The 27,388-nt window shown below is 35.5% G+C and overlaps 5 protein-coding genes and 1 non-coding gene across 9 annotated transcripts; 2 read left to right on the top strand and 4 right to left on the bottom strand.

Annotated features, from left to right (window-relative positions):
- Positions 1 to 120: 120 nt before the first annotated feature.
- LOC127181950 (pentraxin fusion protein) lies at positions 121 to 4,403 on the bottom strand. 2 transcript variants are annotated; one of them, XM_051136990.1, is made up of 8 exons: positions 3,804 to 4,403; positions 3,557 to 3,626; positions 3,043 to 3,325; positions 2,736 to 2,869; positions 2,624 to 2,656; positions 2,203 to 2,485; positions 415 to 551; positions 121 to 299 (listed from the first exon to the last, which is right to left on the bottom strand). In XM_051136990.1, the coding sequence occupies exons 2-8, from the start codon at positions 3,621 to 3,623 to the stop codon at positions 295 to 297; spliced, it is 942 nt and encodes a 313-aa protein (XP_050992947.1). In that variant the 5' UTR covers positions 3,624 to 3,626; positions 3,804 to 4,403; the 3' UTR covers positions 121 to 294. The 2 variants fall into 2 exon arrangements, with proteins under 2 accessions (XP_050992947.1, XP_050992946.1); XM_051136989.1 differs by having other exon boundaries at positions 3,557 to 4,403.
- A 356-nt stretch (positions 4,404 to 4,759) lies between these two features.
- LOC127181444 (1-acylglycerol-3-phosphate O-acyltransferase ABHD5) lies at positions 4,760 to 7,748 on the bottom strand. The gene is made up of 7 exons (XM_051136199.1): positions 7,631 to 7,748; positions 7,034 to 7,119; positions 6,550 to 6,958; positions 6,302 to 6,450; positions 5,829 to 5,940; positions 5,554 to 5,740; positions 4,760 to 5,477 (listed from the first exon to the last, which is right to left on the bottom strand). Exons 1-7 carry the CDS (start codon positions 7,669 to 7,671, stop codon positions 5,367 to 5,369), a joined length of 1,095 nt encoding a protein of 364 aa, XP_050992156.1. The 5' UTR covers positions 7,672 to 7,748; the 3' UTR covers positions 4,760 to 5,366.
- A 952-nt stretch (positions 7,749 to 8,700) lies between these two features.
- Positions 8,701 to 8,772, bottom strand: trnap-agg (transfer RNA proline (anticodon AGG)). Its single transcript has one exon. It is a non-coding gene; the product is annotated as a tRNA-Pro (tRNA).
- Positions 8,773 to 9,253: 481 nt separating this feature from the next.
- On the top strand, positions 9,254 to 12,150 carry rpl14 (ribosomal protein L14). Its single transcript, XM_051137150.1, has 6 exons — positions 9,254 to 9,355; positions 10,836 to 10,937; positions 11,060 to 11,154; positions 11,575 to 11,674; positions 11,866 to 11,919; positions 12,043 to 12,150. Exons 1-6 carry the CDS (start codon positions 9,275 to 9,277, stop codon positions 12,112 to 12,114), a joined length of 504 nt encoding a protein of 167 aa, XP_050993107.1. The 5' UTR covers positions 9,254 to 9,274; the 3' UTR covers positions 12,115 to 12,150.
- A 1,024-nt stretch (positions 12,151 to 13,174) lies between these two features.
- On the bottom strand, positions 13,175 to 20,135 carry sgo1 (shugoshin 1). Of its 3 annotated transcripts, none has more exons than XM_051137140.1 (9): positions 19,726 to 20,135; positions 19,133 to 19,332; positions 17,726 to 17,781; positions 17,567 to 17,631; positions 16,610 to 17,470; positions 16,388 to 16,528; positions 14,316 to 14,480; positions 13,925 to 14,090; positions 13,175 to 13,498 (listed from the first exon to the last, which is right to left on the bottom strand). In XM_051137140.1, exons 1-9 carry the CDS (start codon positions 19,871 to 19,873, stop codon positions 13,363 to 13,365), a joined length of 1,938 nt encoding a protein of 645 aa, XP_050993097.1. In that variant the 5' UTR covers positions 19,874 to 20,135; the 3' UTR covers positions 13,175 to 13,362. The 3 variants fall into 3 exon arrangements, with proteins under 3 accessions (XP_050993097.1, XP_050993099.1, XP_050993098.1); XM_051137142.1 differs by having other exon boundaries at positions 13,925 to 14,024; XM_051137141.1 differs by having other exon boundaries at positions 16,388 to 16,525.
- Positions 20,136 to 22,268: 2,133 nt separating this feature from the next.
- LOC127182051 (putative protein TPRXL) lies at positions 22,269 to 26,153 on the top strand. The gene is made up of 2 exons (XM_051137151.1): positions 22,269 to 22,355; positions 24,653 to 26,153. Exons 1-2 carry the CDS (start codon positions 22,305 to 22,307, stop codon positions 24,992 to 24,994), a joined length of 393 nt encoding a protein of 130 aa, XP_050993108.1. The 5' UTR covers positions 22,269 to 22,304; the 3' UTR covers positions 24,995 to 26,153.
- Positions 26,154 to 27,388: the final 1,235 nt, after the last annotated feature.

Genomic DNA, 27,388 nt, shown 5'->3' with positions numbered 1-27,388 from the left:
GCATGTCTGTGTTTCTATTATTAGTAATAATTAAGCAAGGTCACCAGCAGGTATTGATGATTAAAACTAAAAGTTAATATTACAACTATAGTCTATAAAATTGTAGGTTTACACAGGAAGGCGGGGTTTAATCATCCTTTTTTTATTCATGTAGAAAATAAAGATTAACAATGATGAGCTGGATTAAAAAATGACAAGGTGTATTTCAAATACAGGATTACTGAAAATACTGAGAAGACACTTTGTTTGAAGTCTTTTCTCTCTTTAAGGATCGGTAACTTCTTCTCATCCAACTTAAGCTGTCAATAAAAAAAATAAAAATAAATAGCAATAATTTTATTTTATTTAAGTTTATGCATAGTATTCATATGTACACACTCCACATTGTTTCTCTTTTTTTTGTATATATCTTACCTAAAAACACCTGAACCTCACACATCTGAAGTATTTTTCTTTCCCCTTGTAGGAAAATGTTGACATATCGCCCCTTAATAGGCTCAAACGTAAATTTTTTTGTGCCGTCACCTGGAATGGACTCAATGACTGCAGCCCTGTGAATACACATAGAGATGCATATTAGATGTTTCTCACAAGGGTATGCTTTTATTTATAGCATTTTCAATTTATTAACAGTATATAGCTTATGGTGATATACAACAGTCAGTTTCACTTAAAGGAGAAGTCCACTTCCAGAACAACAATTTACAAATAATTTACTCACCCCCTTGTCATCCAAGATGTTCATGTCTTTCTGTCTTCAGTCGTAAAGAAATTATGGTTTTTGAGAAAAGCATTTCAGGATTTTTCTTCATATAATGGACTTGATTGGTGCCCCGATTTTGAACTTCCAAAATGTAGTTTAAATGCAGCTTCAAAGGGCTCTAAATGATCCCAGCCAAGGAAGAAGGGTCTTATCTAGTGAAACAATCTGTCATTTTTTTTTCGAAAAATAAAAATTTGTATACTTTTTAAGCACAAAAGCTTGTGTAGCACAGGCTCTAGGATGCGCGTTCACGATGCTACAGTTTGTTCATTTTGAACAAATCTTTAATGTGACTCGCGAAGAATGAGTCGTCTCAGAGAGTGATTTGTTAAGTCGCGCATGCGCAACAGCCTATTTGGTTCTGTACTGGAATTAGTTCACCTGTGTTGAGTCTTTGGGGGTTTTTCGAGTCGTTCATTCATCTTATGGGGCTGTCACGTGATGAATGAATGATTCGAATCCGAAAAACATGTCAGATAAGAGATGAGGTGAGCTAATCATAGACTAAAGACCCAGGTAAACAATGAATTAATCTTTTCTGTTTCTTATAGCATTATAGTTTTGTCTTGTTTATAGTGTAATCAACGTTTGTGTAAGCAGTAGATGTGTTAGGGATGTAACACGTAATATTTTAATTATATTTTGATAAAATGAACGAAATGACTCGAAAAAATATTCGTTCATTTTGCTGAACGAGACTGAAAGGTCTGAGTCGGTAAAATGATCTGAACTTCCCATCACTACTACGAATCACATCTAAGTTCATCGTCTGTGTACTCCGGCTAAAAACTCCATCTTATTTTCTCCTACAACTTCAGAATCATCTGACATCGTTGTAGCTTTTTGTTTATAAACAGCGTTTGACTTACTTGCACTTTCTAAGTCTTTGCGCGTTCGCTTTGTAAACACGGTCTGTAGTTCTGCCTACATTCGGCCTGACCTTTTGACATGATTCAATAGTACGTGAACGCACATCCCAGAACCTGTGCTACACAAGCTTTTGTGCTTAAAAAGTGTACACATTTTTATTTTCCAAAAAAAATGACAGATCGTTTCACTAGATAAGACCCTTCTTCCTCGACTGGGATCGTTTAGAGCCCTTTGAAGCTGCATTTAAACTACATTTTGGAAGTTCAAAATCGGCGCGCCAATCAAATCCATTATATGAAGAAAAATCATGAAATGCTTTCCTCAAAAACCATAATTTCTTTACAAGTGAAGACAGAAAGACATGAACATCTTGGATGACAAGGGAGTGAGTAAATTATTTGTGAATTGTTGTTCTGGAAGTGGACTTCTCCTTTAATTGTAGGGGGCTCTGAAGTCACAAAAATACACAAGCTACAGTTGCTTTAATAAATAGCTTATACACTTGATCCATTTGCTTTAAAAAAAGCATAGTAAAGTTGTAAGAAGACCGAGAGCGAGACAACACTTACAGCTTATTTCTGTTGCCATTATTTTCCAAGCTGTCACCGATACGGATCTGAGCGCCATTTATCCGCTCTGGACAACATTCTCCACGATTAGTGATACTAACCCTGGTTACAATGTAGGATTTCTTCAAGTCAACTCTCCACCAGGGGTCTTTCTCCTCTTCAGTGTGAGAGCAGGACCCATAACTGTATTTTGTCAGTGTTTTGCCATCGATAGAATTTTGAGCATCTCCTTGTTTATCATATGTGGAAGACTGGACTGCTTCACCTCGAAGAGCAAGATTTCCTGTTAAACATCAAAAATGAGAAAAAGGACATTTACTTTATTTTATGTTTTATTTCATTTTGTGAGTAATTTTGTACAAAATTACTTTGGATATTATTATGCAGCTGAAAACACATTCGGAGTAAAAAAAACACTCACTTGGAACACAAATAGATTGGACTTCCTTCTTTTCTGTTAATAAAACACCCAAAATGAATATGTATACACAACATATATCAGAGTTGTCCTGTCTTCTCTAGCTGTTTCTTACCTGCAAATACCTCAACTTCACACAAAGTGAGAGTTTTATCTTTCCCAGGCAAAAAGATGTTGACATATCGACCCTTAATAGGCTTAAACTCAAATGTTTTTGTGCCTTCAGGAACAGTCAGAAGGTTTTCAGCCCTGCAAATACACAAATGAACGTGAAAGTGAAAACCAGAGGCCTCTCAGCTATTAAACAAATAACAAGCAATCATTTCATTCAATTCAACAGATGTTTTTCAGTTTTCTTTTGTTAAACCAGACTGATAATCATAAACATGAGAAGTTGATAAAACAACTGAAACATTTCTTACAGTTCATTGTTGTTTCCATTGTTATCCAGGCTGTCACCAATACGTATCTGAGCTCCTTTAATTCGGTCACTGCAGCAGTCTCCACGATTAGTGATGATAACCTTGCTGACACTGTAGACATCTTTGAGGTCGACTCTCCACCATGGGCCAAGCTCAGATTTAGTGTGAGTGCATGAGCCCTTCATGTAATCACTCTCTTTGTTTCCATCTACTGCACGTTCAGCATCTCCCTGTTTGTCGCCTATGGAAGACTGAACGGCTTTGGCTTCGAAAGCAAGATTACCTGTTCAATGCAATATGAAAGTTACATTGAACAGAAGAAAGTGACAACCCACCCACCCTAGACAACTTTAAAGAAAATAAATACAAAATTAGGATCAGAGGTTTTCACTAACCACTGTTATTCTTTGTCTATAATTTGAATAAATGAATACCATGCATTAAACAAGGTAATCATAATCAATACAGAACTTCTTGAGTCAAGGGATTTTCTCTTCTATTAATCTGTTCTTACCTGTCAAATGAGCAACGCACAGCACAGGAGAAAGAGTGAGAAACAAAATCACAAGTACACCCATCATGATCTAAGACATAACAATACAGCACATGAACGCACCATTAGTTGTTTTCTGTGTCAGTGCAATCACTTTTTTTGCTACTGATTGTGTGTTAAAGATGATCAAATATACCACAACAGCTTGACCTGCATGTTTAGCAACTAGTTGTTTGATATCCAGACCAGATGATATGATGATCCTTACCTGTCTGTCCTTCGTTTAAATGTGTTTGAACCAGATCAACATGCATGAGTGCAATGATCTTTGTATATGTGGTTTCTTCTGTAAGTAAATGTCTGTACATGTGAAGGTTGTTTTGCAAAATCAGATAAAATGATTTCAAAGTACTCACTTCTGTTGGCAAATAACAGACACTTCTATTTCATCAAATGAGGTCAAAATTACACTTTAATTTCGCAATTGTACATGTGTTGTCTGAACAACTGCCACGTTTATTTTTCTTATCTGTACAAGTGGTATTTTTTCACCAGAGCACCAGTGACATGCACAAATATTGCTAAATGTTGTAGCATTTCTTAGAGGTTGTTCCATCTAATGCACTCGAGTAGATCACAACACAAGTTAGCAATATGCTACTTTACTTTGCTTTGTACGTATTTCACGTTTGCTTTGTTGATATAAGACACATGACAATAAATTAAGGCTGTCGATTTAACGTGTGAATCTGAGGCAAAAATAGTGTGTTACTCTTTTTGTCTTATATTTACAGTTGAGGTCAAAAGTTTACAAACACCTTGCAGACCCTGGTGAAAAAAACAGCATATGCTGGTAGGTATGTTTTGATGCTGGGATGCTGGTTAGGTAGGTTTTGATGCTGGTTTAAGCTGATCCTTTGCTGGTTTATGCTGGTCCTTTGCTGGTTCATGCTGGTCCTTGACCAGCAACATGACCAGCAAAAACCAGCAAAGGACCAGATTAAACCAGCTAAGGACCAGCATAAACCAGCAAAGGACCAGCTTAAACCAGCATCAAAACCTACCTAACCAGCATTCCAGCATCAAAACATACCTACCAGCATATGCTGGTTTTTTCACCAGGGGAATCTGCAAAATGTTAATTATTTTACTGAAATAAGAGGGGTCATAGATATTTCACATAAAAGACATTTACATATAGTCCACAAGAGAAAATAATATGCATTGTTTTTCCTTCTGGAGCATCAGTGAGCGTTTGAACCTTCTATTCAGTTGTCCTCAGTGTCAAAAGAAGAGTTTTAAAATCATACTGTCATTGTTGGAAAGGATTCAAACACACAAAAAAGGTGAAAAACCAAAGAATTTGTGGGACCTAAAGGATTTTTATGAAGAACAGCAGGCAGTATAACTGTTCAGGACCAACAATGGACTCATGAACAACTATCACTAAACAAAAAAACTTTGGATCATTCAGGTAACAACACAGTACATGTAAACTTTTGAACAGGGTAAAAAAATTATAAAATTTGTATGACCCCACTTATTGTGGTAAAATAACTCTGCAACGTGTATGTAAACTTTTGACCTCAACTGTATATCATCTATATGATATAGTTTAGCAAGAGTAGTAAAATTGTAATGTGATATTAATTTTATAAAACATTTTAATAAACAGTAAGTTAATATTTTGACACAATATTGTCAGTTTTGTCTGTTCTGCCTAATTTCGCCAAGAGAAATAGTTCCTCTGTCCAAACAAAGCCACATTTAATCCTCCTTTTTACGGAATCTCTCCGCCACGCACTTTTCCCCCCTCATTTTTCTCTCTCTCTCATTCATCCTTCCCATTTATGTGCCTGACATTATTGCATATCTTAAGCACAGCCTGGTTGAAATCCTCCGATTGGTCCGCGAACACATAGTGACCTGCACCCTGAATGACCTGAAAGAAATTAAGAACAGCGTTAACTGTGGGGTTTAAAGAGGAAAAACAATATGTTCCCTCAAGTAAAACTTACTACGATTTCTGTGTGTGAGTTGGGTCTCATTTCTTGAATGGCTTTTCCTGATTGGCCATCGATGCGGGAACGTGATCCGTAGATGAAGGTCATGGGAAGAGAGGGACTGATCATCTCCACACGGTCAATCATGGGGTGCTGAGGCCAGCCGTATGGAATTGTCATGTTTTTAAATGCGGTCTCACCGCTGCCCAATCACAAGATACATTCGTAAACATTTTTAATTTCTGTCTTTTAGGTCAGAAGCAGCTATTCCGCTTGGGTTCGCGGTTTACCTGGCCGTTTGTGCGTTCACATGGTATATGTAATCAGCCACCGTGTCATCGGCAAATACAGAAGCATATTTCTGCTTAAAATCTGATCGCAAAAGCTGTAGCAACAAAGGACCTGAAAGAGAAATACGTTTGTAAAGAAAGATCAATTGCCATACTACAGAGAATTTCCAAATCAGGATAAAAAAATGAAAAGGTTAGGCTTTTGTTTATTTCTCGTGATGACCTTACACCTCGTGATATTACTTTAGTTGTGACTTGTTTCATTTTTTTTGTTTGTTTTGTTTATAATACCTCCATTTAGATTTTTTTATATTTTATTTTTTGTTATTTTAGTATATCAGCTTACCCTTTTTTTAGTTGCCACAACAAAATTTCAAATTTTTAAGTTTATATTTTTTCATTTAATATTTTTATTTTATTTAATTTACTGTAAATTAAATTTAATAGTTTTAGTTAATAATGCTGTTTCATACCCAGCGGGCCCACCAGCCTAAGCAGACCAAGAGGGTTAAATGGATTCATTGCTGCCCCAAATACTTTAATCCAGATGGGAACCCAGTTCTCCTGAACATGTGGTCTTGCTGCAAAACCCCACGGCTCCACCAGCACCAAGTGCTTCAATCTGTGACAAAATCATTTCCAAAAAAATCATTATAGCAGACATCCTTGCTTGATTCAGCATAGCTAAAATGTTATTTTAATTCCGAACACACTCACAGACCTGTGAGGATATTTCAGGGCATATGCAGTTGACACATATCCTCCAAGATCATGGCCCAGAAGAATCATGTGTTCCAACCCTTCTGCTTTTCTCCAGTCCTCCAGGGTTTGTACAAACTGTTCCTCTGCTTCCTTGGCATCCCTGCCGAAAATCGGCCGACTGCTGCGTCCAAAACCCAACATGTCCAGTGCGAACACGGGCCGTCCTTCCTGTGCAAGGGCAGGTAGGTTTTTTACCCACAGACCCACTCCACTCCCAAAACCATGTAGTAGCACCAGTGGGACCTGATTGTGTTGAACTCCAGAGGCTGAGATCTCAGGTGAGTGTTCTCTTTCATTAAAGCCAAGAGTCCATATGTAGTTGCCATTAGATATGGGAACATATCCTTGAGTAAACTTCACTCTGATGGCTGAAAATAAAATAGAGATGTTGAATGGTTTGTATGCGGATCAGAAACCTACCATTACACATACAGGACACTTACGTTTCAGAATTTTTTCTTCCGCTTTTATAAGATAGGAGAGTGAGGTGGGACACCAGGATGGCAGCCAACTGGAGATCCACCATGACCTGTCATATACAGTGAAAAGATACAAAATGTGCATAGACAAAAGGATTTAATAATGCCTAGAATGATTCTTTTACTAATTTATTGCACTAGTTTTTTCTCATCATTCTTCTGGCTCTTGCGTCAGAACATTTTCTGTCTAATAGGACATCCCCTTGGGTATATCACAATATGATTTGCTACATGATCCCTACTTACATTTTTCTTATGTTTATTCATCTAATATTTTCTATTCTCATTGAGGAGTTCTACTTCTAAAATCAACATTCTTAAAATGATAAAAGAGCAATGTATAAAAATTAAATAAAAACTAATACCCTCTCCAGAAAATATTTTTAATATTTTACCAAGAGCAAGTTAAGCTGATAATCAAATGATTAAAGAAAATATATGTAAAAGAAAATATGAGAAATAATATTTTAATGCAAAAAAGAAAAATGTCCTACTGACATGAAGTAACATTTTTGTCTTCTATCTCTTTATCTCATAAACACACACATGTATAGAGCTTACCTCCTTTGTGTAAGTACAAATTCCTCTTGATCTGTTCTCATAGTTCCTCACGTATTGGCACCACCGACATATTGTTTTTGTGAGAAAGAGGACTGCAACACAGGCTGTATAAAGAGGGAAGTGGTCAAAGAAGATCCCCAAGGGCCAAGCGTGCTCCTTTCACCCACTCTTGGTTAGAGCGCATATTCATTTTCATTTTTGGCTGATAGAGGTCACATATCTCTCTAGTGTTATACAGTACCTTTGGAGCTCTACAAATTACATACACTACTGTTCAAAAGTTTGGGATTTTATGCTCATCAAAGCTGCATTTATTTGATCAAAATACAGTAAAAGCAGTAATATTCTGAAATATTATTGCAGTTTAAAGTGATTGTTTCTATTTTTAATACACTTTTAAAAATAATCTTCAGTGTCACATGAGCTATTAGAAATCATACTAATATGTTGATTTATTATTGTTGAAAACAGCTTTTTGGAAACTGTGATATTTTTTTCAGGATTCTTTGATGAATAAAAATTATTTTAAAAAATAAGAAATGAATACTTTTATTCAGCAAGGATATGTTAAACTGATAAATAAATATATGATAGTGATTTAAAAAAAAATGTGATAGTAAAGACTTATATTGTTAGAAAAGATTTCTATTTTGAATAAACACTATGCTTTTTAACATTTTATTAATCAAAGACTCCCAAAAAGTATCACAAATTACAAAAAAAGTTTAGTCTGTAGTAAGTCTAATGGCTAATAAAAATTCAGCTTTGCCACCACAGGAATAAATTATATTTTAAAGTAAATTAAAATAGAAAAACGTTATTTAAAAATATTTCATAATATTGCTGTTTTTACTGTATTTTTAAATATGGAATGTTTTAAACTGAAAACCTAACGTGAGTTAATAAATAATTAATGAATTATACTGCTACACATTAACGTTTTATTAAGAACTATTTATCAAAATAGTTTTATGTATCTATTTAAGAAATGAATAACGTGATTTGAATTATTTATTGTTTAACTGCATTATTGTGACACTGATGAGCATTTAAAGCATGTGAAAAAGAAAGGGCTCGTCCGGGATTTGAACCCGGGACCTCTCGCACCCTAAGCGAGAATCATACCCCTAGACCAACGAGCCTCCTGTTTGGAACTTTGGAACAATTTTCTTTCAGCACAAACCTGCCACGTTTAATGTAAAAGTTGTATTTGCGTGTAACTGTGAGCCTCTGACGGGTGCTTGTCACTGCCACCCAGCGATCAGACACTAAACTGCATTCAATGGAAGCTTGCTTTTCTTCTTGCTATGACCAGCACAAAGCAAAAAACAAATTGTGTTTGCTTAATATACGACATTATATAAGTAAACGAGATTTCCCAAGATAATACATATGTTTACTATGTTATAATGTGTTAACGATATTATTAATAATGCAATTCGGATATTTCGATTCTTTTGAACAGTTCGTATAAAATTTCTACTAATAAAAAATATTTTTAAAAAGACATTGTCATAGCACATTCGTGGACTTGTATAAAATAAACCGTTCAAATATGAAAATAAGCAGCTGCACTTGTACGGCATTAAACATATACACATTTCATCTCGTTCCATATCTCTTCACGGTTTGTAGTCGCCGCGCATGCGCAGAACTCAAACGGAAGGCTCTTCATTCCAGAGCGGAAATCCCTTCGTTCTTTTTCTACCACGGTCTGCCATCATGGTGAGTGAACTCACTTACGCGGTGTCTAAAATCAAGTAAAAATGGTGTTTTTTGAAAGATTACAGACCAGGAAAACATCTAAAATGTATTTTAATAACACAACGACCACACATATAGTATGATTGTAGTGTAAGTGAACCTTTTAGCGCTATCGGGGAGAAAATGAGCTGCAGACATGTCTCGAAACAACGTGGTGGAGTGAGTTAGGCCGGAGTCTACAAACATGTCAGCCGTCAGACTTTAAACTCGTCTTTCATATTTAACTACCACCAAATGATGATAAAGCAACGAAGACCCTAAAACGAATGCGTTTTATAACGGGAATGCCGTTTCTTCGTCCAGTTTCTTTCCAATGGAGGCATGTGTTATTACTCAGCGGGACAGATGTGCTGTGGATGTAAAGCTAGAGACTTTTGAAAAGGGAGACACCGGGTATAATATACTTAAAGTCAGGGAAAATACTCGGGAAAGAAACGATTAAATACGCACAAAGCAGTGGCAGTCGTTACGCTACCAGTCAAAAGTTTTCGGACCTTAAGATTTTTGGTGTTTTGTCGTGTCTTTTGCTTACCAAGCCTACATTTATTTGATCCAAAATACAGCAAAATGTTGAATTATTTTTACTATTTAAAGTAACTGTTCTCTTTTTGAATATATTTTAAAGTCCAATTTATTCCTGTGATTTCAAAGCTGAATTTTTAGCATCATTACTCCAGTCACATGATCCTTCAGGAATCATTCTAATATTTGCAGCTCAAAAAACATTGTTGAAAACAGCTGAGTGGATTTTTTTTCAAGGTACTTTGATGAATTGAAAGTTCAGAAGAGCAGAATTTATCTGAAATAGAATTCTTTTGTAACATTATTTATATATATATATATATATATATATATATATATATATATATATATAATATGTGTGTTTACACACTTTAAGCTTTTAAATGATATAGTGTATTATGTTATAAAAGTGTTATTTCAGATCTTTTGGATTGGGTAGATTATTCTGTTCATCATAGAATCCTCAAATGTACTCAACTGTTAAATATTGGTGATGATAAAAGTTTCTTGAACAGCAAATCAGCGTATTAGAATGATTTCTGAAGAATCGTGAGTAATGATGCTGTAAGTGTTTTTTTATTATTATTATTGTTTTTTTTATGTATTGTGTGATGAGCTGTGATGTGAATTTCCCTTTGGGATTAATGAAGTAACTCAACTAAATGTAGCTTTGATCACAGGAATAAATTACATTTTAAAATATATTTAAATAGCAGTTATTTTAAATAGTTAAAATATTTCACAATATTACTGCTTTTGCTGTATTTTGGATTAAGTAAATGCAGGCTTGGTGAGACTTGGAGAAAAAAAAACTACTGTTCAAAAACTTTTGACTGGGTACTGTATATATGCTGGAAATTACTTAGAAATGCTTCAATACTTATCTCCTCTTTCCTCTATTTTTTTTTTTTTTTTTCAGGTGTTCAAGCGCTTTGTTGAGATCGGCCGCGTTGCCTTTGTTGCTTTCGGTCCTCACGAGGGCAAACTGGTGGTCATTATAGATGTCATTGACCAAAACAGGGTGAGTTTTGAATACTGCTACACTGTATAATGTAAAGCATACTACCTTCATTTCACATTACATATTTCATTAAGCTTTTTAATGTCTGAGTTGTAAGTCAGATTGTTTTAAATTCTCTTCAGGCACTGGTAGATGGCCCATGTACTGAAGTGAGGAGACAGGCTATGCCATTCAAGTGCTTGCAGCTCACTGACTTCGTCATCAAAGTACCTCACGGGTGAGTTTGCGTTTGGAGCATTTGTGTCATATTTTATGAGTACATTCCATGTATTTTGCTGGTCTAATTGTAGTAGTATTTGATAATCAGTAGAGCATCTTAATTTTGCTCTGCCTTCAAATGTCAAAGATTTCTTGCTTTTTCTAAATTGTAACATTTTACACCACTGTCACTTTGAGGTGCCTTTTAGTATAAAATCTCTGTAAATGTATTTGTGTTTTTTATTTTTATGTCTCCATTCAGCTTAAACTGTAATTAGATGACTGGAATGCGTTGAACCACTAAATGTTAGATAAAACCTTTTTAAATGAGAATTTTTTTGTCACTTTTGATGGTTTTTTTTTTTTTTTTGCCCTGAGCACTAGTTAATTTCTGTCTGTTTCAATCGCTCATCACCTCTTCTGTTTTGGTTTGTTTCAGCGCCCGTCAGAAGTATGTTAGGCGCGCCTGGGAAAAAGCAGAAATCAACAAGAAGTGGGAAGAAAGCAACTGGGCCAAGAAAATTGAGGCCAAAAAGAAGGTATGTAACAACATACAGAACCACTTGAGATCTCTTGCACTTATTGGATAAAGATTGTTTGTATTGTGAACGAATGGCATCTTTTAGCCAGATCTAGCATTTTCAAGGTTGCATCTTGGGGCGTTTGCAACATGCTAGACGGTGATTTGCTTCATAAGTCTTTTCTTATCATACTAATTTTCTTTTAACAGAGGGCCGCAATGTCTGACTTTGATCGCTTCAAGGTGATGTTGGCCAAGAAAATGGTATGTTTTTTTTTTTTTTTTTTTAGACTGTATATGTATATGTTGGACTTTGGTGTATATGTTGTGGTGTCTTAAGATATGATTGCAATTTAACCTGTTTTTATTTATTTTTTGTCTTTGCAGAGGAACAGGATCATCAAACAAGAGGTGAAGAAGCTCCAGAAAGCTGAAGCACAAGCGCAAAAGAAAGCATAAACAATCTTAAATAAACTTGATTGACTTGTAAACTTGCCTGACTTTTGTGTGCGTTGTTTTGTATCCATTGTTTTATGGATGATTTTGAAGCTGGGGAAAAAGAGGTTTGTTCTGAAATTTGTGTGCCTTAGTGCATTTTGATGAGTTTGCACTGTTCATGAGCTTGTGTGAAGGGGAATGGAAAATTACATGGTATAGATTTTAAGATCATTACAGTAAGGTCTTATTTGTTAATGTTACTTAATCGATTAGCTAACAATGAACAATATATTTTATACAATTAATCTTGATGCTAATAAAATAGATGCTCATGTTCATAGTGCATTGAGTAATGTTAATGTATTTAAAGTGTTTGTGAAACCTTGATATGAGCAATAGGGTTTAGAAGTAGAATTTACTGTTGATTAGTTCAAATAATGTAGTTAAATAAAACCATAATGTCATCATCTTATGGTTTCCTCATGAACTTACAATAATTTTTTTAGCATACTAAACTAGGTTCATGTTAATTATTCATAAGTGCAGTACAACTGTTTATTGTTAGATCACACATATAGGTTTCTTAAAGTTAACCAATTCTACTTTATTGTAAAGTGTTTCCAAAACAAGTGTTTCTTTCATCATACTTGTATTGTTTAAGTTTTATTCATTTGGTCTTTTCTATATATATATGTATGTATATATATATATATATATATATGAAGCAACCACTTTGTCACAATTGTGACTTGAGCTTAATTTTTGGACATGACAATTTCAGCAGTTTTATTTGGTACCACACAACTTAAATATGCAATCACCATTTTAGTTGATGAATTTTATTTGACCTGCATAACCTTTTATAAAAGTCTTTATATTTTATATTTGTAACTTTATGGCTTTAATATCTTGAAACTGTTATAAACTTACACAATGCCCTTTCACACAATTTAGTGAAATTAAACTTATCCTCTGAAAAGTAAACCAATTTATGTTAAAATGCTTCTAGCTGTAAATAAATGATCTTCAATACATTTTGTGTAATGGGTTCCTAATTGTAATTTAAAAACAATCCTTCTGATAATTAAAAGGACAAACTTTATTAATATTCACAATTAAAATCATGAGATTCAAAAACAATGTATTCAATTACGTAACAGACAGTTAAAAATCAAAAGCAAAAAATAATGCAGTTTAGACAGACAGCACTGTAATTTTATGAGGTTCAGCAGAAATTGTTACAAAGGCCTGTTTAGTCTCATCATCTATTCAGCGACAACCCACAAAAGACTCATTATATAATTCCATCTTTTTAAGTGAGCTCCGACGGGAAGTGGGTTTCTGTTTGAAGATGGGGGAACGCAGGAACCTGGTGTCTGTAAATTTGTCACCACGTCGAAGTTTCCTAAAAAAGAACGGTTTAGGAAATTACGAAATCAAAGATCATGCTATCCACCTTATTTTTCCTGTATGAGCGGGTGCGGCATTTGTAAATTTTATGGGTCTGGTTTCCGGTCTCATCCACGTCTAGCTATTTTTAGCTGTGCAAAACGGCTAATTTTGCTGCATTTTGTTGCTATATTACGTCTTTTACTATATTATTTTAATGTAATCTTAATTATGAACACACTGGTTTGCAGAGCAAAAAAAAGTTTAACCATTTACTGCACGTTGTTAATTTTGTTAATCCCTATAGCGACTAATGAACTGAAAATCTCGGCCATTAACTTACTTACACTTTGAAAAATAAGGTGGATAAGCTTTAATAAAATTACAATATCAAAAAAAGAATACCAGGCACTTCAAACAATTGAAAGTTCAAAGAACTTACGAGTTGATCGACGGCTCCTTGTAGTTGACAGTACTCGTACAGCGGCGCTTACGAGCGGAGCTTTGAGGGGTGTTTTGCGCAGACATGGGCTTCTGAAAGGCTGCGGGGGAGAGATTTGTCACATCACTCAAACCCAAGCCTAGAAAGGAGCGAACAACCAGCCCACCTGTAAAAACACAAGTGCATGCGTGTGACAAATTCATTTTCCTTCTAAAAGGTGACCCCAAGAAATGTGACTTTGGTGAGTGAATATTTATAGATAGATAGATACACATACATGTGATGAGAAACAAGATACAAGAGCTCCTCATAGCACATTTCAGTGGAAATGTTCCCAGAAGAACAGATGTAACAGAATCTAAAGTCAAATAAAAAGTGTAAAGGATTTTACCTTTTCTTCTGCCTCTATTCACCAAGGGCATTTCATTTTCCTGGTTGGATGAGTTGCTAGGGCGCTTTGGAAATTCAAATATTGGGCAGTCAATCATCATAAGCTCCGCCTCACCACCAGGAGTAATCGGGATCGGAGACTCCACTGAATCAGCAGAAGGTGGTGCTGTGGGAAAATAATTACATTGTTGAAACTGGATTTTGTAGATTTTATAAGGATAAATTTAAGCCAAGTAAAGAAATATTTCCATTGTTAAAACAGGGTTTACATAAAGACAAATGTAAGACCAAATAAAGACAATTTAGGGAACACATTGAATGGTCCACAATACAGCAGTATATTCTCTAGAAGTAAATGTCTTCTATTAGCAATGCTTAAAAGTTTGAAAGTGCAATTTTAATTCATTTAGCCAAAAAAAACAAAACAAAAAACAAAAAACAAAACAAAACAAGAATATGGAAATAACTGCAAAAAATTTTCTTTAGAAGATTCTGTTTTCTACAGATTCTTAAATCAAGATATATTTACTCCATTTTAAATTTATTTCCATTAAAAAAAAAAAAGTTTAGAATTAAAACAAGATAAACTGAATTCAAAGGGAAAACAAGTTTTCATACCCTGTTGACAGATATTTGCTCTTGTTTAAAGAATTAGTTGATTTCCAGAATTAAAATTTTCCGAAATTTACGCACCCCCATGTCATCCAAGAAGTTCAAGTTTTCAGTTTTTGAGAAAAACATTCCATGATTTTTCTCTATTTTCTCTGGATACTTTTGAAAACATAAATTTCGTTTCAAACACTCTCCATCCACATTAGTATTTCCAAGCATCTTCCAAAAGTTTCTCATCCAGACTGCAATGTCTGAAAACGTTAAATTCGCCTTATTGTGCATGTGTAAAATCTCATAAAACCTCAGAGATGATACAGAAAAAACAGATGCAAGTTCACAATTCTTCTGGCAGGATCATTTTATTTAAAGGGGTCATCGGATGCCCATTTCCCACAAGTTGATATGATTCATTAGGGTCTTAAGAAGAAGTCTATAACATACTTTCGTTAAAATTTCTCAGTGGTACTGTAAAAAAAAAAAAACTCTTTTAACCCTTGTCAAAATCAGCCCTTTTCAGAGCAAGCCTCTTTTTTTTTTTTTTTTGCATTTGCCTTTTCCATTTTCCTTGACAAAAACACCACCTCAGTGTGGATGGAAGGCCAAAATGGAGAGGAACATATGCATTTTCAAATGAAAACGTATTAGTGTGGACAAGGCCTTTGTCTGTGTATGTCAGTTCAAAAAGGTAGGGTAGGGCAAAAAACTCCATCACTACCTTTTTTTGTAAAGGGCGTTTGACTTTCTTTGCATGTTCGCTTTGAAAACGCTGGGTCAGTACTTCCACCTACGTCAACGTGACCTTAAAAAACGTGAAGTCAAGCCAGTGTATGATGTATTTGTGGTTAAAAAGTACAAAATAACAGATAGTTTCACTGAATATGACCCTTATTTCTCAGCTGGGATTGTGTAGAGCCCTTTAAAGCTGCAATGAAAGTGCAGTTTGGACCTTCAACATGTTGGATTCCACTGAAGTCCACTATATGGAGAAAAATCCTAGAATGTTATCATCAAAAACCTTAATTTCTTTTCGACTGAAGAATGACATGAACATCTTGGATGACATGGGGGTGACTAAATTATCAGGAAATGTTTATTCTGGAAGTAAACTAATCCTTTAAGCACATAAACTTATTTTTGTTTCAGTTTCTCAAAAAACAAGACTTCATCTCTTCAATTTGCATAGATGTTTGCATTGGAAAACAAAACAAAAACACTGAGGAAGATATTGCAGTACATGCAACATTTAATGCAAAATGCAAGTTCCTGGTCTGATTCAAGACCTTTTAATGCCTTAATTTGTGGAAGGGAGAATCAAGAAGAAAAAGTCCTTTGTGAAACCTTATTGCTTTCTTGTCTTAAATGCTTTTCATTTATCTTTAGATTTATATGTACCATTAGATACCATTTACAAATTAAAAATGTTTTCAACAAAAGGTTTGGTGTTCCCACACACAAAGTTACCTTGGCAGATCTCTGGGCTTGGTTCTGACTGGATGGGATTCTCAGCAAGAACACAAACTGGTGAATGCGGGAGCAGAAGGCCCGGGTCGAGATCATCGCTGAGATGCAAGCCAATTTCTTCAGTTTCAGGCCTACTTTCTTCTGTAGAACATTAAATGCATTAAAGCAAATCAAACTGAAAAAGCAATTGTTGCATATAAAATAAAATATTTGTATACATACCCAAATGCTGTATTTCAACATTGTCCTGCTTTTGGGAAGCATTTTCTTTTCCTCTGTTTTCCCTAGCTTCTTGAACAGACCGTCTTTTAGAGCGAGCCCGTCTTGGTGGTGGACTACGTGCTCTTCTGGATCTCCTCTTCGGTATGTAAGGGGAATCATCTGCATCCTGTTCATCTTCTGAAACGCTGTTATTGGTTTCCATAACAATAGGACTTGGCAGTCCCTCATCCTCTTTTTTCAGAGCATCAGGTGATGGTTTCTCCGCAGCTTTGTTTCCTGCTCTGAAAGGCGTTAGATGGATGGCCTCTTCACAGTCGAAGTCAAAGGTGTCATTGCCACCCAATGAGGAGTTGAGGCGATCGCCAGATGGAAGCGCCGCTCTTGCACGACTCTGAGATCGGTCTCGGCTCTTGGAGCGAGCACGGGGTTTGGAGTTCTCCCATGGTTTCTTCAACGGGGCTCGGTCTGGTTTGCGTCCCCTCTCTGGTTTGGGTCGGGGAGCGGCTTGAGTAGCTTTCTTCTTAGGCTGTCTGGCGAGCCGCTGGGGGCGCTCAGGCGTTGAGTGCTGAACGGCTGGGAGTTCAGAAATCTCTAGGTCGAACCCTGTTTTTAGTCCAGCTTGTTCCTCATTAATCTCCTCCTGTTCATTACACACCTCATCCAAAGGTGTGTTTTGCCCCACCCCTTGTCTGTTATCAATATTCTCTTCTCTTTTCACATCTAATGTGTCAGATTTCTCAACAGAACCAGAGTCCAAACGTGAGCTTCGCCTCCTCACAATCTCAGAGCGTCTCTTTCGCCTTGTTCCTACTGTGGGGGGCAATGAAACCTGTCTGTCACTGCGACAACCCGAAACAGCCTCTGCAAACAAAAAACAGCAAAGTATAAAACCTCAAACATACAGACTGTTTATAACATTCATCTTAGCAATTAAAGTGATTGGATACAGTCCAGTACCTGCAATAAATGGTGTTTCTGCTGGGTGATGATCCTGGATATCAGCCTCAACCACATGTACTGGTCTGTGCCACAATGACAGTAACAATAATCATTAATAAAGCATGAAAAAAATCTGTGTTTTGGTTGAAATGGAGCTACAGATTTGTTCTTGCTTACCTAGGACTGATAGGCCGAGGTGGACTTGGTGGACTCGTCTCAACAGGAGGAGAAACCTACAAAAACAAGCAGGAAAATGCATCCAGCACAGCCCATTCCCATACAAAAAAGTCTGTACATGGATGTCCTGCACTGCATTTCAACCAATGTCTACATGCATTAAAACTTTATAATTGAGCACCAATCAAAATTATTCAACCCCCAAGAAACAAGCTCTGAAGATCCAGGACTTATAAAAATTGCATCTATAACAGATTACTGGCATATTAAAAGTGATAATGTCAATACATCATGTAATATTTTTTAATAACACAGCTATGTCATAATTATTCAATCCCTTTTCAACATTGCTGTTTTTAGTCACTTATTTGTATGGTGGAGAACAAAATTGTTTTAACACCAAAATTAAACTATTAGAAAACAGAATTGAGCAGTTACATATACATATAGTTATCCAATGCAAGTGCTGAAGCTGAGTAGGTAATATGACAGTCAACAGAGCGCTCACAAAAGCTATAGAGAAGAAATAATTTTATTATTTTATAAAGTCCAAGGCTATATGAAGCTTTCCAAGACATTACAAGTTCCTAGAGACACAGTTGGCAGCCTCATTCCTTGGCTTAAAGTATGTTGTACCAGAAAACATTTGAGGGTGTTAAAGAAAAAACACAATATCATAAAATGTTTGACCAGAACAACTGAAAGTCATTAAATTAAATTAAAGACCTGTGGAGTTCTGGAAGAATATTTTATGGAGTGACATGACCAAACAGGAACTTTTTGGACCTATAATGGATCAGCAAGATTTTGGCAAGAATTGTGATGCCTTTGGTGCAAAGACTTAAGCTGATGATCAGTGTACTTTCCTGCAGGACAATCATCCTAAAGTATACATCCAAATCCACTTATGCTTGGTTCAGGGATCAGTCACTGAATGTTCTTGAGTGGCCTGTTCTGTCTCCAGATTTAATTCTCATTGAAAATATTTGGTTGAATTTGAAGAAAGCGAAAAAGGACGAAAGATTATCAGTGATCTGAAAGCTTTTCAGAAGAGGAATGGGCCAAAATTGCAGTATAGAGGTGACAGAAGCTTTAAAGCAGCATTTATTGGTGGTTTTAAAGAATAAAAGACTCTGATCTCAAATTGAATTTTGGGGGTTGAATAATTTTGAACAGTAATGTTTAGAGCCAATTTGATTCTTTCTTTTAATTATTCATCCACTTGTGTTCTCAGAATTACTCAAATGTGTATTAATAAACCTTCTCTAATAATATACTGACGCCTTTGCTGAATTGTTTTCACGAATTTTTGTTCTCTGCAGCAATATGTCTTGGGGGCCTGCAATTTTGATTGAAGCTGTAAATAAATACTCAGCATCTGGGTGATTCCTTGCGTACACCTCTCACCTGGGCATTTTCAGCAGGTCCTCGATCTTTAAGCGTCCTTTTCAACATCAGAAGGTGGAAGATGAGCGCTTGCCTTTCTTTCTTGAGCTGCAGGATGACCCCCTGCGCCTGCCGTACCTTCTCCCTCTCGGTCTGCAGGGCTACTGCAAGAGCTTTGTTATTCACCTGGACGCTCTTCAGCACAAACGGCTTCACTGTAGCTGTGGGACAGAAAATGAAACTGTGTTGTGATTTACGGTCCCTTAATTTTCTTCCAAACCTGTATGAGCTTATGCGCAACACAAAAGGAGATGCTAGGATTAATGGAAAACAGTGCAATGAAAGTGAATGGGGACTGAGGCTGTTAGTTTTCCAAAAAAGTAAATATGGGTATGACACAACTTGAGGGGGCGTAAATGAAACAGTTTACAGTTTTATGTGCACTATCCACCTAATAACGGAGAGGTCTGTTTCAATAGATACAGTAATGTTCATTACAAACAAACTAGAAGTTATAAACACAAAAACACATCAAAATGTACATCTAAAGCCATAAATATATCAATAAATCTATTGGTATGCACCACAAAGCCAAACCCTCGTGCAAATCGCACCTGTGTTTTTGTTCTTCAGTTTGGACAGGCCGCGGCTGGCAGCTAAGGCGCTAGCGAGACGTTTGTTTCTCTTTTCCTTCATTTTGTCCTTGATGTCGTCCAGACTCTGCTGGAAGGACTTCTTCTGCACCACCCGTTCCCGAACCATGGCTGAGCTGCGCAGGATCAGTCACTCGTCCACAACGTCCAATGTAAAGACTATCAGCTGTTCAAGGGTTTCCGTTTATCTCCATACTACGCCGAGCTTCACCAAATCACAGCGTACATCTTACCTACTTATTTTCCACTATCATAAAACGAATAAACAGCTACTTCAGGGCGAATATGGCTGTGTATTTTGTGCGAGATGCTTCTCCGGCGTAGTTTACGTCAAGGACGTTGATGTTCGAAATCATGCGCTGCGAGTTCTGATTGGAGGAACAAACGTAGAGTTACGTCACTTCCGCGAGTAGTTCAGACGTCATCCTGCAAATTTCATGTGCAGGCCGGAAACTAACGAAATTAATTTTTCTACCTATTAGATTGTGTTTTATTAACGTCTGCATCTACCCGAACCCTAGACCTAGCCCTTACTATAATGCAAAAACAGTATTAGCGTTGTAGATTGATGTGCGCATGCCCTTCTAGCCTTAACCGCAGTCTACTTTTAAAATGAACTCTTTTCCTGTCTTTAATTACATGTAAGTCTATTTTTTTTGTTTGTAATGTATTTAACGCCCCCTTTTTCTTTTTTTATTTTGTTGTCATTGTCTATCATTTTATTTTTGTTACTGTGTGTTACTGTTTGTGTACTGTTTTGAGCATTAAACAAGACTTCTTAAAACGTAATATCTAAATTCATACCACACAAAATTCAAAATTCGCTTAACTGGTAAAATATATTTTTATTGTATGTGAAATAAGAGTTTAGAAAGGAAACTGGTAGTTTCTTTTCTTAACTTTTCTTAATTATGTATGGAAAATACCATATAGGCTACACAAACAAAAATGGGCAAACAATAGACTGAAATTACAAAGTTTAAAACTAATGAAATACACAGAGACTCTGAAATAAAATAAAATGATTATAGCATACTTGAAACCTTTTCTTTGATTCCTGGATATTTTTCTTTTTTCTGTTTATTTCCTCTGATGCTACTTTGATTATAACAATGAGTACACTGTAAAATACTTTTTATGTGTATGTAAATGTTCTTGTTAGTCTAATTAGCATTTCTCCTGTTACTGAGAATAAAAGAAAAGTCTCATGATCATTAGTTCCCTGTTTTATTATTTACATGTGACCTGCCAGTAAATACACTTACAGCTATGGAAAGAATAAACTGGTCTCATGATGCATATGGGTTAGATAAGGCTGTATGAATGAAGTTATTAAAATTCATAATGTAGTGCGATTCGGGGAAAGATTCTTTGTTTATTCCTGTACTGGGTAGAATATTTCCCTTCTAATCAAATCACAATGTATCCAGTACGAGAAATGCTTCGCCACTTTTTTGACTCTGACAATGTAATAGAGAGTACGTAACTGAAACTATTATAATTACTCCTTACTGGTTGTACTATTGTAACCTAAACACTTCCACTCTAGTCTCAATTGAAGCTGCCAAAAACAGCGTCTGCGGTTTTAACTCGTCAACAGATGGCAATATGAATACAGTAGCACATGACCATTTACATATACACAAATGCAATTGCACTAGCAATTAATGCCACCCAATTCCATGTCATCACAACAGGTGCAGTCCACAACAGGTGAAACTATATTTTAAATAAATAAAAAGGGTCATAGTTAGGCTTATTTGTTTAGATCCACACAGAATGTGCTTTAGCAACACACCCCATGCCAGTGTGATGCCACATTTACCTTTTAGTACATTAAGAAAATTTGAAATTGTGTTTGTTTATATGCAAACCTAAACTTAATTTTTTCCTAGCAGCAAAACATTTCATCAAATTGGGGATTATTTCCCTCAAACTAATTACAAAACAAAACTTTATTCCAGAAGTGACAGTTTAATTTGTGAGGATGATTAGTAATCAATTTCGTTGCCAATGCAACAGGTCAGTACTAAAAAATATTCAAATCAGGGCATGGCTTGTAAAACCTGAGAAAATGTAATTACTTTGACAGTAAAAATAGGCAAATATCTATAAACACAATGACTAACCTTATAAGTCACTCAGTATACAACATAAAAGTGAATGCTGGAAAAAAGAAGGGTTTGCAGCAAAACAATAAAACGGAAGAAAACGGAAGCCGTGCGCTGAGCAAGAACTGATGAAGCAAGATAAGTGACCAACAATAGCTTCTGAAGACCAACCTTATGAAGTCTGAAGAAGTTTTTGGTCATACTGACTAAATGTCAGACGGTTTGTCAGGGGCCATTTGATGATGATGATGATGAATAAGTCTTTCTGTGTGAAATGCTCCATTATAATTGAAGTTGTGTCACATACATAAGAGTGATTTTGCATATTTCAGTGGCCCTTATCTGCAGTATTTAAAGAGGTGGACGGAGATGGGCACTGCCACAGACAAAGCACCTAAACTTAGATCCTAGATCCAAACAGCTGGGACAATGAGACACTTTGCTGTTCTTTATATGTGCCTGCTACTCGTCATTGTCCGGGTGAGTGATCATCAGACAGAACCTCTGAAACATCAATGGATATTTATTATATATTTCTTTATTTTATAAAGAATTTTTATATCTACATACACACACTATTGTTTAAAAAAAAACTGGGGTCAGTAAGGTTAAGTTTTATTAAGCAAGGGTGCAATAAATTAGCAAAAAATGACCAAAAGACTTTTTATAATGCATCAAATAATTCATTTTTTTAAATACATTCTTTTATTTATATCAAATAATTTAGAAAAAATGCATCACAAGTTTTTAACAATAATCAGAAATGTTTCTGATGAATGGCTGCTGAAAATTCAGCGTTGCCATCACAGGAATAAATGACATTCTGTAATATATAAAAATAGCAAACTGTTATTTTAAACTGTAAAATTACACTACAGATTTTTTTAGTCTTAGTTATTCTGATTTTAATGAACCTTATGCATTCTTTTCATTATGGTTTCTATTAAACAAAAACAACCCAGTTAAACAAATATTATATTAACTTTGGGTTAAAAGGCATTCATTTGCATTCACATTTACATCTGATCATTTTCCAGGTGCTTTTATCCAAATTGACTTACAGAACAATTTGTTACTGAAGTCAACACAATTCATAAAGTAATTTACTGATACATTTCTGTGCACAGTAAAAGGGTAGTGTTTAAAAAGTGCTTCTAGTTGTAGGAAAATATTTGTTCTTGTTGTTGCTAGGCCTCATTTCTGAGAGGAAAATTTAAGATACTAAGTGAGATAGTAAGGACATCAAAGAGGAAATGAAAGAGAACCGTGACACAAAAGCCTAAAGGTCGAGGATATGCAAAATATCAGTCTGGGCATCAAATGTATAGCAAGATGGGAGTGGTGAAGCTGACGTGACCTTTCACTCTCCCTGCAGCGAGTGTGGGTGTTCTAATCATGTTCTGGTACCATCTGCTTGTCATGTTCTGAGGACCAACCTGTACACGTACAGTCTAACTACGGTCTGATAACTACCATCTGATTAAGATAAAAGTGTTAGAAAGTAGGAAAGTAACTATGGTTATATAGCTTATGCACTGTGAACTTACATGAACAAAGAACTGTATTTTTATTAATAAATAACTTTAATAAAGATCAGTGTTAGTTTATGTTAGCTAATAATTAATGTTAACAAATGAGCCTTAAATGTAAAGTGTTACCTTTTTTACCTTTTTTTGTTGGCATGAGTCCTCTCAGGACATTTCCTGCAAGCAGAAGGGGATATTTTCATTTTGAATTTATTGGTCATATGTCAATACCTGTGTCACGAACACCACTGCATATACGTCACAGTATAAAATATATTATAAACAATATATTATTTTAAGATCCATCTTTTCACACTGAGGACAACTGAGGGACTCATATGCAACTATTACAGAAGGTTCAAACAATTACTAATGCTCCAGAAGGAAACACAATGCATTAAGAGCCAGGGGGTGAAAACTTTTGGAATTTGAAGATCAGGGTAAATTTGACTTATTTTGTCTTCTGGGAAACATTTTAAGTATCTTCGGTAGCTACTGAAAGGGCAGTACTAATGAAAGAAATATGATATTTAGGCAAAATAAGCAAAAATGACTAATTTTCATTCTGATCAAAGGTTTACATCCCTTGCTCTTAATGCATTGTTTTTTTCTTCTGAAGCATCAGTGAGTGTTTGAACCTTCTGTAATAGTTGCATATGAGTCCCTCAGTTGTCCTCCATGTCAAAAGATGGATCCCAAAATCATACAGTCATTTTTGGAAAGGGTTCAAATACACAAAAATGCTGAAAAACCAAAGGAAAAAACAAAACAAAACAAACAAACAAACAAAAAACAGCTGTGGATCATTCAGGTAACAACACAGTATTAAGAAGTGTATGTAAACTTTTGAACGGGGTCATTTTTATAAATACAACTATTTTTTTCTCTTGTGGACTATATGTAAATATCTTTCATGTGAAATATCTCATTCAGGTTAGTACTTAATAAAAAAAATAACATGCATTTTGTATGATCCCCCTTATGTATGGTAAAACAATTAACATTTTGCAGATTCTGCAAGGTGTATGTAAACTTTTGACTCAGCAACATCTAATTTTGCAGTTCACTTTCATTTTCTTTTGAAAGAAAATGAAAGTGTTCTTCTAAGTCTAATGTTCTCTAATACAAAGTGATTCAAGGTGATTCAGTCATACCATTGCTTAAAACAAGAGAAAACATTTTAGAAATTTCTGTCATTCTGTTAAGTATTTCGAATGTCTTTCTCTTGTCTTTATCTGCTCCTTCTAACAGGTCAGATCTGATCAGACACCCAGCACAACAGTCAGTTCTGGACATGTAACCTCACACTATTCCTCCCAAAATACGACCAGCTCAAACACTTCATCGACTAATACCAGCACTATTCCAAGCCTTCAATCCCAGAGCTCCCAGAGCACCCCACCACATCCCAGCACAACCCATCCTCAGTTCAACAAACCTCCGATCGCAACCAGCAGCACAGCGAAACCACCGCTGACCCCTACCCCAATGCCTGGCCCCTCCAGCCATCCTCAGGGCAGTGCTTCAGCCCAGTATGTCCACTTTGGTCTTTTGCTGATCTCTCTGATGTTTCTCATCGTAGTGGAACTTTAATGCAATCAGATGGATTGCCAAATAATGCTTTAACTGCGCTAACTCTCATTAACTTCAGTATGTACTAATCATTCCTCAGGCATTTTTTGTAGTTAGTAGTCAGGGAATGTTTTTCTGTTTTCAGTGCTTTTATGTAACATATGATGAATTAAGTCTAATCTGGTAACTTGTGTTTTCCTTCTCAAAGGAAGACGAACACAGTGACTCTATTATTTATGAACGTATGTATTTGATGAACTAGGGTGATACAGGACTTTGGAATTGTTTTAGCTGGGTTGTTTTTGTAATGAAGTCCGATTTGTTGGTCTGAAATGAGACGATGACACTAAATCAAAGATGTTGAAAATTAAAATCATGTGTAGGATTTTGCTTCAAAGCAATCTCAAATACTGCAACCAAAAACCTGAATATGTGCAGTACAGTTGTATGATTTCATATCTCGTTCGGTATACCTTTTCTTACTTAACAAGTCAAATGCAAATACTTCAACTTTGCAAATGAACTTTTCCATTGATAAGGTAGGTGTGCAGGAACCTGAGCTCTTAGGACATTTCCTGCATGCATAATGGGTCTTTTCATTTTGAATTTATTGGTTACGTGTCAATGTCTGTATCACGAACACCAGTAAAAACGCATAGTATAAAATATACTGTAAATTAAAACTCAGCAATGTCTAATTTTGCAGCTCAATTTCATTTTCTTTCAAAAGACACACAAACTGATTCTTCATCTTATGAGAAATATTTAAACACACCTCAGTTTAATGTTTAAGTCTAACACAATAATGTTTGAGCATTCCAGTCATACTATTGCTATTGAATGTGTTTTACTTCAGTAAAGCACCATTTTCACTCATTTGGGCTTAAGAAAGAAGAATCTTGATCTAGAATGATCGAAAATACTGTTTAAACATGTGACAAAAAACATAATTATAACCAAACTATGTAGGCCACATCAAAGGACTCATTTTAACTATATATCACAAATACAGATAATGTTCTTAATCTGTGTTTTTGCTTTGTTGTAGTATAGATATCTCAACATCATTTAAACAAGATACATCTACTTGAGAAACAAAACTGTGTAAAACTTGTTGATTAAAATAAGACTTTTTTCTTTAAAGTTTGTTAGATTTATGCATTAAAATAAGAATTTTACAATGGGGAAAAGAAAACAATAAACTATATTCACTGACAAGAATGTATCTTTATTGATTTTGCTTGTATTAAGATAAAGGATGTTATATTTGCACTGGAAAATAAGACTTTTAAAAGAAAAAAATGTTACGAAATACTATACAAATGTCATTTTGAGTGCAATGAGTGATAGGCCAGCTGATTGGCCGTTCGCCATCATGTTTTGGGAGAGAGGAGTAGCCTATAAAAGCTTGTTCACAAGCAGTGTTTGTAATCACAAATACTTCTAAGCACCCACACATTAGCACCTGCACCAGGACCTCTCTTGCCTTTGATCACATCATGTCCAAGATTTGGGTTTTTGCATTGCCCATGGCATCTCTGCTGTTATTTACATCTGTACAGGTAATTTCATCCCTTTTCTATTTTAAATAACTCAAAAGTGCATTTATATTAAGGAAATCGATGTAAGATCCAAATGTATGTCAAACAGTGCTTTTTAAATTAAATGGGTAGGAGGTTATTTTAAATGCCCTTATGAAAATTAACCATGGTTTTACTGCAAAGAACTATAGTTAAACCATGGCAAATACAAATTAACCATGGTATTTGTAGTAAAATCGTGGTAATCAATATGCTAAAAACATGGTTCCTACACTTTTACTATAATAAAACCGTGGTTGATTTTCGCAAAGGTGATAGCATTTTTTTCTTGATGTGGCTTTTTAGATGCTTCATTTAATAGTTTAGTTTGTATTATTGTATATTAAGTATTTTTAAGCACTGAAGTGAAACAAAAAAGCTGTCATATGTGTCATATTCAAAGTGTATTCAAAGTGATACTCAAGATAACATAAAGGGGAGGGGATGAATGATGTCACATGTGTCTGTGCTTAATTACACTGTAGCATCTTGTAATGTGGTTCTGTAAGCAAAAGATTTATCATGGTAAGCATCCCATTATTTCACATTTCAGAACACCACCAGAGCAAACAACATGATCAGTGCAACCACAGCAGTAGCAACAAAGGCAACAGCAGGAACAAATGCAACAGCAGGAAACACCACAACGAGTACACAAAACAAACCCACAAATCGAATTCCCAACCTCAGCGCTTCATTTGGTCTACTGTTCCTGCCAATGTCCGTGTACCTGTGGTGGCAATGAGCAGTTGGCGGTCTCTGGTGGTCTGGAAAAATGACGAGTAACGATCTGATATCAAGAGGCCCGACATTCAGGAAAATCATTTAGCTTGTT

This window comes from Labeo rohita, chromosome 19 (assembly GCF_022985175.1).
Source record: "Labeo rohita strain BAU-BD-2019 chromosome 19, IGBB_LRoh.1.0, whole genome shotgun sequence".
NCBI classification, from domain to species: Eukaryota; Metazoa; Chordata; class Actinopteri; order Cypriniformes; family Cyprinidae; genus Labeo; species Labeo rohita.
The sequence above is the reverse complement of the archived record's forward strand: the minus strand, read 5'-3'. Positions and strand labels throughout refer to the sequence as shown.

Bases quoted from the DNA above. Each gene is read 5' to 3' on its own strand.
- LOC127181950 (XM_051136989.1), bottom strand. From the start codon at position 3,623: ATGATGGGTGTACTTGTGATTTTGTTTCTCACTCTTTCTCCTGTGCTG. The intron at 2,870-3,042 runs GTAAGAAATGTT...GTGTATTTGCAG, and splicing joins AATGGAAACAACAATGAACT to GGCTGAAAACCTTCTGACTG. The intron at 552-2,202 runs GTAAGTGTTGTC...GTGTATTCACAG, and splicing joins AATGGCAACAGAAATAAGCT to GGCTGCAGTCATTGAGTCCA.
- LOC127181444 (XM_051136199.1), bottom strand. From the start codon at position 7,671: ATGAGAACAGATCAAGAGGAATTTGTACTTACACAAAGGAG. The intron at 7,120-7,630 runs GTAAGCTCTATA...TGTATATGACAG, and splicing joins TTTGTACTTACACAAAGGAG to GTCATGGTGGATCTCCAGTT. The intron at 5,941-6,301 runs GTATGAAACAGC...TTTCTCTTTCAG, and splicing joins TAGGCTGGTGGGCCCGCTGG to GTCCTTTGTTGCTACAGCTT.
- rpl14 (XM_051137150.1), top strand. From the start codon at position 9,275: ATGCGCAGAACTCAAACGGAAGGCTCTTCATTCCAGAGCGGAAATCCC. The intron at 11,155-11,574 runs GTGAGTTTGCGT...GGTTTGTTTCAG, and splicing joins GTCATCAAAGTACCTCACGG to CGCCCGTCAGAAGTATGTTA. The intron at 11,675-11,865 runs GTATGTAACAAC...TTCTTTTAACAG, and splicing joins AAATTGAGGCCAAAAAGAAG to AGGGCCGCAATGTCTGACTT.
- sgo1 (XM_051137140.1), bottom strand. From the start codon at position 19,873: ATGGTTCGGGAACGGGTGGTGCAGAAGAAGTCCTTCCAGCAGAGTCTG. The intron at 14,481-16,387 runs GTAACTTTGTGT...ATTTTCCCACAG, and splicing joins AAGCCCAGAGATCTGCCAAG to CACCACCTTCTGCTGATTCA. The intron at 14,091-14,315 runs GTAAAATCCTTT...GTGTTTTTACAG, and splicing joins GAATAGAGGCAGAAGAAAAG to GTGGGCTGGTTGTTCGCTCC.
- LOC127182051 (XM_051137151.1), top strand. From the start codon at position 22,305: ATGAGACACTTTGCTGTTCTTTATATGTGCCTGCTACTCGTCATTGTC. The intron at 22,356-24,652 runs GTGAGTGATCAT...TCCTTCTAACAG, and splicing joins TGCTACTCGTCATTGTCCGG to GTCAGATCTGATCAGACACC.